The following is an 8,638-nucleotide window of genomic DNA, read 5'->3' as shown; positions in this document are numbered from 1 at the left end:
CAAGATTATGAACAAGAGAAACCATCCTTTCTGCAACATTTTCTTCAAGTTGCCTATGAATGAATGTGTAAGATTACCTCTGGTCCACCATAGTAATATCCTTCATCTTCCATGATGGCCTCTCCATACTCATCATACATAGGTGTAATCAGCCTCCTGCGGCTGCCGTAGGGTGGATAGGGATCATACCTGGATAAAATAATGGAAGTCATATAACATATAAACATACCTTAAAGTTATTGTGTGCAGAAGTATTAAAATTGAATTTGCTTATTGATGGATTTAACCCATCCCTTCAATCACATGCGTTCTTTCCAAAAAAGGCCTTTTTCAACAATTAAAAGTTTGTCTTGACACATGTTGCTTTTCTATTTTATTTTAAAACAAACCATGCACATTTATTTGAATTTAAATGTATTTTTTATTCTGCTTCCCATCCTTTGTGCTACCTCAATTCTGAGTATTGTGGGAGTGAGACCTCCAACAGGTTTGAAAATAGGTGCACTTATTGAAGATGGGAAAGGCAAAACAGATGCCTCATTACACTCGCAATCAACATCAGCCCATGCGTAGCTCCACCCACGCAGGACAAACAGCCCCTGTGATCCAGGGATTAAAGTCTAAACCCCCATTAAAGATTCCTAAGCTCTCTAAATAGCCCTGGATCTTCAGCAGGCCGGGTCTCTCTGATAGCAGGTGCAGTTCAGCCTGACAGATGTGCAACATTTATCTTCCCCACTCTCTCCCTTGATGTCTGCGGAATCAAAGCCATCCTTTTTTCTCAAAGGCCTTGAGTATGGACAAAAAACCTTGACATTCAAATTAATCGGATGAAAGTTTGAGCGAATTCTCAAGAAAACGATTGTGTTTTCTGCATAAAATTGATATTAGAAATATTATTGACACAATTTAATCAATCTTTGGAGCAAATCCTTTAAATGTCATCCTTCTAGAAGATACATTCCCTAAGATGTAAACTTACCTAGTGCTAAGATTAATAGCTAGATGAACAGGTGTTTTGCATCATATTGTGTACTTTAGTATGACTGGAATTCTGGATTGACTGGTCTGCATCAAGGTCTGGAACTATCCATTTTAAAATGTTAAATAAGACCTTAAGAAGTCTGTCATCAGCGGTTTTTATGTCTTGATCTCGATGTTAAAGCACATCATCTGTTCTGTGGTGCTCACAGCTAACGCTCAGAGCACTACAGAGGCCTTTAAGACCATCTGCTGCTCCTCTCGCTACAAAAATGGAATGACTCTACCGAACGTAATAGAGGATGCCATTACACTTGACTTGAAATCGGATGAAAGTTTGAGCGAATTCTCAAGAAAACGATTGTGTTTTCTGCATAAAATTGATATTAGAAATATTATTGACACAATTTAATCAATCTTTGGAGCAAATCCTTTAAATGTCATCCTTCTAGAAGATACATTCCCTAAGATGTAAACTTACCTAGTGCTAAGATTAATAGCTAGATGAACAGGTGTTTTGCATCATATTGTGTACTTTAGTATGACTGGAATTCTGGATTGACTGGTCTGCATCAAGGTCTGGAACTATCCATTTTAAAATGTTAAATAAGACCTTAAGAAGTCTATCATCAGCGGTTTTGATGTCTTGATCTCGATGTTAAAGCACATCATCTGTTCTGTGGTGCTCACAGCTAACGCTCAGAGCACTACAGAGGCCTTTAAGACCATCTGCTGCTCCTCTCGCTACAAAAATGGAATGACTCTACCGAACGTAATAGAGGATGCCATTACACTTGACTTGAGTCTGATCTCTGAAAGTCCTACTAGCAAACATGCGGCTCACGTCTTAATGAATCCACTGAGCTTAGCTAAAGATGGCTGTGTGGAGGTGAGGGCACATTAATCTCATCAAAGCTTCCAGCATCTCCTCAGATGGGCTGACGTTAAACCATGCAGTTCAACATTTGCAAGAGCATCTGTTCCAATAGTAAAGCTGTTCCGATGGTACATTACGTGTCAATTTGAGAGTGTTTACAGCTCTTTCTCTCGCTTCTGCTGTCTCCTTCTACTTGCACACACAAGATGCTCAATTAGTGTATTGTACTCACTACAGGCATCTTTTAGCCTGAAATCACACGTCTTTAATTGGAGAGCCTCTGTTTCTCTGGTTGGATTTTTTTTTAAATTGGGGGCTCAGGTGTCTTGGCATCATCAAAACGTAGTCAAAAAAAAAAAAAGTAGAGAAATACTGAAGAAGTGATCAAGGATAAGGTGATTGAAATCCAAAGGACATGGGATACAGACAGAGAGAAAGAGTGAAAGACATTACATCCTTCACCTTCAAGTGAGGATGCAAAAATATCTGAAATACACAAACTCAGTCTGGAACAAAGACACACTAGCCTTGTGTATACTCTGAAACTCACCCTTGATCGTAGCTATAGTAGTCTTGGTTATAGTAATCCTGTCCAGGGTCGATACCAGATTCCATGGAGAGAGCCTAAAATACAAACATAAAGGCAGATGTCAGAATTCATCTTCACACAGGCTACTAAAATTAGTTAGGGTTTGGTGCACAATTGATACAGTCAATAACTTTTCTGGCACACTGTGTGCTTGTTCACCCATTACTGTAACTTAATTTAAACTGGGAATGCAAATGAACATCTAGACTACCGTACAAAAGTTTGGGGTCTGAAGGATTTTCAATGATTTTATAAAGAGACCTTTTATGCTCAACAGGGCTGATCGTCTATTTTATTAAAAAATACAATAAAAACATATATTGAAAAATATAGTTGAAATTTCAAAATGACAGTTTTCTATTTTAATATATTTAAAAATGTACTGATAAAGCTTCATTACTTCAGTCTTCAGTGTCACATGATCCTTCAGAAATCATTTTAATATGCTGATTTGGTGCTCAAGAAACATTTATTATTATTATCAATTTTGAAAACAGCTTGTTTTTTGTACTGCTTAAAGGGGTCATATGATGCTTTTTTAAAGTATACTCCTTAGCGGGGTGTAAATGTAAGTTTAATGGCAAAGTTTCAATTGCTCTCTTCATCTCATTGAGATTCCAGTGTAAGCCTCTCACGAGGCACTATTGGCAGCCTGAAGTGACAAGGGAACAAAGCACTCTTACCTTCGATTTATTAAAGAAAAGGCCTATATATTAAATCAACTACATAGAACTGGATCTTACATGTTTAATTAAAATCTAAGAGGTGTCTGCCAATGCAAAAGTCACTATCATGATGCCATGATGAGGTATTATTCATATCCATGCAGGAAAAATGTCATAGCAGTTGGATTAGGAGTTTCTTCAAAATCTTAACTCTAAGTGATAGAAATAGTGATCAGATCAAAGGAAATGTTAAAAACTGACTCACCTCTCTGCCAAAGCCACGCCTGCTGAAAGAGACAGAAAAAAATTATTATAAAGCTGGAAATGTGACATTTGTTGACTAGCTAAGTGATTTTAGACTTGTTCTTGTAGTGTCTGACTCACTTTTATGCATTTCAATACTTCCTGTCCTCTCTTATCACTGGACCAGAATGAAAACACCATATTTAAATGGGTCGGTAAGATGTTCCAATGCTCCCCAAGACTGCATTTATTTGATCAAAAATACAGTAAAAACAGTAATATTGTAAAATATTAAAATAACTGTTTCTATCATGATATATTTTAAAATGTAATTTATTCCTTTAGCTGAATTTTTTAGCAGCTGTTATTCCAGTGTTCAGTGTCTCATGACCTTTCAGAAATGATTTTAATATGTTGATTTGGTGCTCAAGAAACAAATAATTTCTTATTATGCAGCACAAAAACAGTTGTGCTGCTTAATATTTTATTGGAAACCAGGATACTGTTTTTCAGGATCCTTTGATGAATAGAAAGTTCAAATGAACAGATTTATTTAAAATAGAAAGTTTTTGTAATAACAAATGTCTTTACTGTCACTTTTTGCTGAATAAAAGCATTAATTTCTTTAAAACAATCTTGCTGACCAAACTTTTAAAGAGTAGTGTGTTACATTTCAGAGAGCTTTTCATATTACCAAAATTACTAAAACTAACTAACAAACAAAAGAAAACATTGTTTGGCTGCAATTTGAAATCAGCAGAACAGTTTAAATCAGTAAATTAGAAATAATAATAAAGAAAAACTGTTTAGAGGTAGAATGTTCTACATGAACACATTCACTCCTCTGATCATATAAATGCATTACTGCAAATTCCTTTTCCTATACTTTTAAAAGCATCTTTATTATAATCCATTATAATGCTGTTCTTATAAAAATACTGTTATATGCTTATAATTGTAGGATTTCATTGTCCAAAAATTATAATTATAGCATAACATTTTAAATCAAATTCTTCACTCCTTTTCTCTGTATTCTATTTGACAAATGCACAAGCGACCGCTCTATGAAGTACTTGAAGTATAAACTCACTCATAACATAAAAACAAATGAAACTATACGCTTTTGACCTTCTTTGAAGTATACTATAAAGTGCTCTCAAAGTAAAGTGCCCTCGAAATGATACAGGGAAAAGTAAGTAATGAGATAGATAGAGGTGTAGGAAAGAAGATAGCAGAAGAGTTCCAGAGTTCATTCAGCAATGAAGGGTTGGGGTGGGCGGAGTCTCTTATTCCGCTGTGATTGGTTAGTTTGGGAGCTGAGCAGAAGAGTCTGATTCTGATTGGCTGCCATCTGTTTCACCTGGTTTAGATTCTGACTCTTTTAGAACAACAGTCATGGAGTCTTTAAGTCCTCCTTCGCAAGTGCTGTCATCTTTCACATCAAGGCTTTTGGCAGATCTGCCTGTGTTCTTGAGGATCCCTCTTAGCTTACGTGTAGGAGTCGGAGACTGAGCGGGGGGTTCAGGAGACTGAACGGGAGTTGGGGTAGGTGGTGGGGTGGAGTCCTGTTGCACAGGTGGAGAAAGTAAAGAGCAGGATGGGACAGGAAGAGGGGTTGGTGGACTTTCCGGAGAGTCCGATATGAATTCCAGAGTGATCTCACAAGGCTCCACTGTCATGTAATTGGATATACTGGAGCTGAACTTCCTCAGGACGGGCGGAGTGGGACGCTGAGCCATGGGTGGGGGAGGAGTCTCACCATCACCCACTGCGATGATAATGCAGGGTGGGATGTCCTTGCCAACAGAAATTGGACTGGATGAGAACATGAAGGCGGTTAGCAGTGGGTCGTCCGGATCTAGAGATGCGTAAGAGTCCCGGCTCTGTCTCGGCATCCGTTCGGCTAAAGCTTGCTGCTCAAACTGTCTGGCTTGTTCTCGGACCGACAGCTTAGTTTCTGTGCTTCTACCACTTTGATCTACATCAGCATCAAGCTCATCCCTGCTGTCCTTAAGCCCCGCCTTCAGCTCTTGCTTCTCCCATTCGGCAGGGTCAAAGAGTGCCTGCCGGCGCAGAGCATCGTAAAGCCCTCGTCCTCGAATACGGGACGGCAAGGACCAAGAAGTCATCTGGCTGATGGGGCTTGTCGGAGATGGGACATCACTGTCCAAAAACCCACTGACCCTTTGCACCTCCGAGTTGGACTCGGAACTACTTGACGCTCCATCCTGGTAAAGCGGATTTTGCGTGGAGAGCAGCCGTTGATCCGAGAGGAAGGTGACGTTGCTTTCTGACTTGGGCAACCTGTCGAGCAACTTTCCGTTTCCGGCACACAGTTTGTGAGCGGCGATAGCACGAGAGGCAAAGGCTCTTATGTGACTCTGTCGATCCGCCTCCTCGATTACAGACTTTCGGCGCCTTCTGCAGCCCACGAGAGAAAATGAAAGGAGAGAAGATTGAAGCATGTGTGGAAAGAGATGGGAAGGAATTGAGGAAAGAGAACAGCCATGGGAGGACAGAGCGCTAATGACCCACTACACCAAATCCTTCACTTTAATGGACTTTGAAAGAGCTCGGCCAAACAAATTTGCTCAAGATTTTACATTCAGCTTTAAAAAAGCTAAAGCAAATACTCTTAGTCAGGACTTCTGAGACAAATAGTTTCAGAATAGATTCAGAAAGTCGAATTTCCAAGTTCCTATCTGGAAAAGTGTAATACAGGACTTATACAGTTTTAATGATAAACATTCACTTGTAAACCAATAAAATGCAAACTTTTGAAGAAAAAGATGTTTAAACACAGGTAATGAGCTTTTTTTGTTTATAATCATAGGGTATACCCACTGGATCAGTGTGAAGACACATTTTCTTCTAAACCATATCTGCGGTTTACTGCGGCATCTGAAAATCTGGCATATCCATGACACAAGAAGATTCTATGCTATGTTGATCTCATATTTAATGTCTTTTTTATTTTAATGCTATAGATTTATGTAGCAAATAAGAATAGTTAAAACTACCAAATATATTTGTGACACAAAGATTTTCAGTTTCCTTCAGAGTAATTAAATCAACAGATTTTTTAAATAACTAAAGAATATGTAAACTTATGGTACAGTATTTTCCATTAGTTGGCATGAGATTCAAAGAGTCATAATTATGTATTTCATTGAGTGTCTAACTTAGAAATAATCACCATTTTAAAATGAAACAGTTACAATTAAAAGTGTATTGATAAACAATTACATATAATTATTATGGGATATCCTTCATGCACTGTATGAAGTTCTTTTTTTTTAAATATATATGACAGTGTATTTACATTAAATTATTTTATCAAAATAAACAAAATATGGTACCATATATTTGGTACCAAAATATTTGTACCAATTCTGGGAGCCTTTTGTATTTATATGGTTATTAAACAAAACAAACTACTTTTATGATTCTTTTCACACAAAATGGTGCTCCACCAATGATCAATAAAAAAATATAATGTTTTTCTGCACTTATACACTATGGGAGTATTGAAAAACTCAAATTTCCTTAAGATGTGCCTTTAGCCCCTGTTGTACCTGCAAAACAAAGAACAGCACTGCCATGTTTCTTTAAACACCATCATCTAGGCATTGAGCAATGTGATATAGACTGAGAAATTAAGTAGGAATACCCTGCTACATCCGACTTTGTATGGAACGCAGCAATAATATGATGAATGCAAGCAGGCATCAAAATTGTGTATTTCCAGCTATGAAGCACGAAGATCATACACTAGCACTTAGGGCTGGACAATTAATCGAATTTCTAATCGCAGTGTTTTCAGCTTGTTTATTTTCATATTAAAATACGGCATGCAGTTGCATCAAACAATGGTATAAACATCATTCAATGTAAATTGTGATAATCGTAATTAATTATCGCAATTACAATTTCAAGGGAATAATCAACAATTGTGATTTTTGTCATAATCGTGCAGCCCTACTAGCACTCATAAACCAGTCTGAAATCCCTATCTGTTCAGATAATCTTCGTTCAAACATCAATCAAGATGAGCTGTGACAATGACGAGTCTCAAAGTGAAGGACGTGAGAAGCGTGTTTGTTTGCTTTGAGGAGAGAACTGCGAGGAACCACTAGAGCCGGGAGGCGAGGGCTTTATCTAGCCAAACTACTAAAGCTTTAATCCACTACAGAGCTACACACATGTATCTGTGCATTTTTTCTTTTTTAACAGTAAATAGTTAAAAAATGTTCCTTTCAATATGCAATTCGACATGAATCAAGGGTAAAAACAGATGAAATGGTAAAGAAAACTAGCAGAGCAGTTACACAGGGACTAGAAACTACAAACCACAAATGTAAGTCAAGAGGGATTTTAAAATATATTGAAAGCAGTGTGTAAGAAAGATCACTGCAGGGAAATGCAGCATATTTGATGTTACTCACTGTAGTCCAAGCCTGGAAAATGCAGAGAGAAGATGAGAATGAATGAAACATGAGAGGAAACATGCATGTAGACAGAGGGATATGATGACAATTTAACACAGGCAGGCCCTGTTCACATTTGGCATTTGCATGCATTTTCAGTGACTGAATCAAAAACAGAAACTTGACCACAAAAAAACGCCAAATGTAAATGCACACAAAACCATGTTCCACAAAGGTGTAAATGCAAATGTGTTTTTATTAATCACATACAGTACAACTAAGTAATATATACTGTAAGTGGCGGTTTCTGTGGATAAGTGCGATCGTATCTCTATTCAAATCGCAATGGAAAAGCACCGGAGTGCAAGGAATTAATGCAATCCAGCTAAATAATATCCGGATACTCTCTGGATATGAAATGCATGTTAATATCAGATGTAAAGAGGTCTAAGAGACACATGTAAAAGGTAAACAGAGAGGAAATGTAACCACTTATCCTTTTAATCATTCATTACACATGTGAACGAAATGTGCAATATGATATATGCAGCAAACTGCATAAATAGACTAGTATTTCAGTGGGATGGGAATGTAAAGAAAAGATCATATTTTACCCCAAAATCAACTGAAAAATGAGATGAAGAAAATATTTTTGGGCCATTAGGATTGTTTATGCATTGCCATTATTTGCACTACAATTCCTTATTACAATAATGTGTCTAAAACCTAAAACAGACCTAAAACTAAAACCATTAAAAAACCTCACACATTTCCATTACTTGAAATAACTGAAATAAAATAAAATATATATGTAAAATGTTCTCATTTTCATTTAGCTTAACTAAAGCTTAACTAA

The 8,638-nt window shown here is 37.2% G+C and overlaps 1 protein-coding gene across 1 annotated transcript in view; it reads right to left on the bottom strand.

Moving 5' to 3' along the window:
* Positions 1 to 8,638, bottom strand: part of LOC107747281 (protocadherin-15-like) — a 187,002-nt gene that overhangs the window by 6,962 nt on the left and 171,402 nt on the right. Inside the window, exons 34-38 of the mRNA XM_016561750.1 lie at positions 7,801 to 7,812; positions 4,733 to 5,776; positions 3,378 to 3,399; positions 2,409 to 2,482; positions 78 to 189 (exon numbers count right to left, since the gene is read on the bottom strand). Coding sequence (XP_016417236.1) covers positions 78 to 189; positions 2,409 to 2,482; positions 3,378 to 3,399; positions 4,733 to 5,776; positions 7,801 to 7,812 — 1,264 coding nt within the window. The remainder of the gene's footprint in view (positions 1 to 77; positions 190 to 2,408; positions 2,483 to 3,377; positions 3,400 to 4,732; positions 5,777 to 7,800; positions 7,813 to 8,638) is intronic.

This window comes from Sinocyclocheilus rhinocerous, unplaced genomic scaffold, assembly GCF_001515625.1.
Source record: "Sinocyclocheilus rhinocerous isolate Xijiao unplaced genomic scaffold, SAMN03320098_v1.1 scaffold1069, whole genome shotgun sequence".
Lineage (NCBI taxonomy): Eukaryota > Metazoa > Chordata > Actinopteri > Cypriniformes > Cyprinidae > Sinocyclocheilus > Sinocyclocheilus rhinocerous.
Note: the sequence above shows the minus strand (reverse complement) of the source record. Positions and strands in the feature narration are given on the sequence as shown.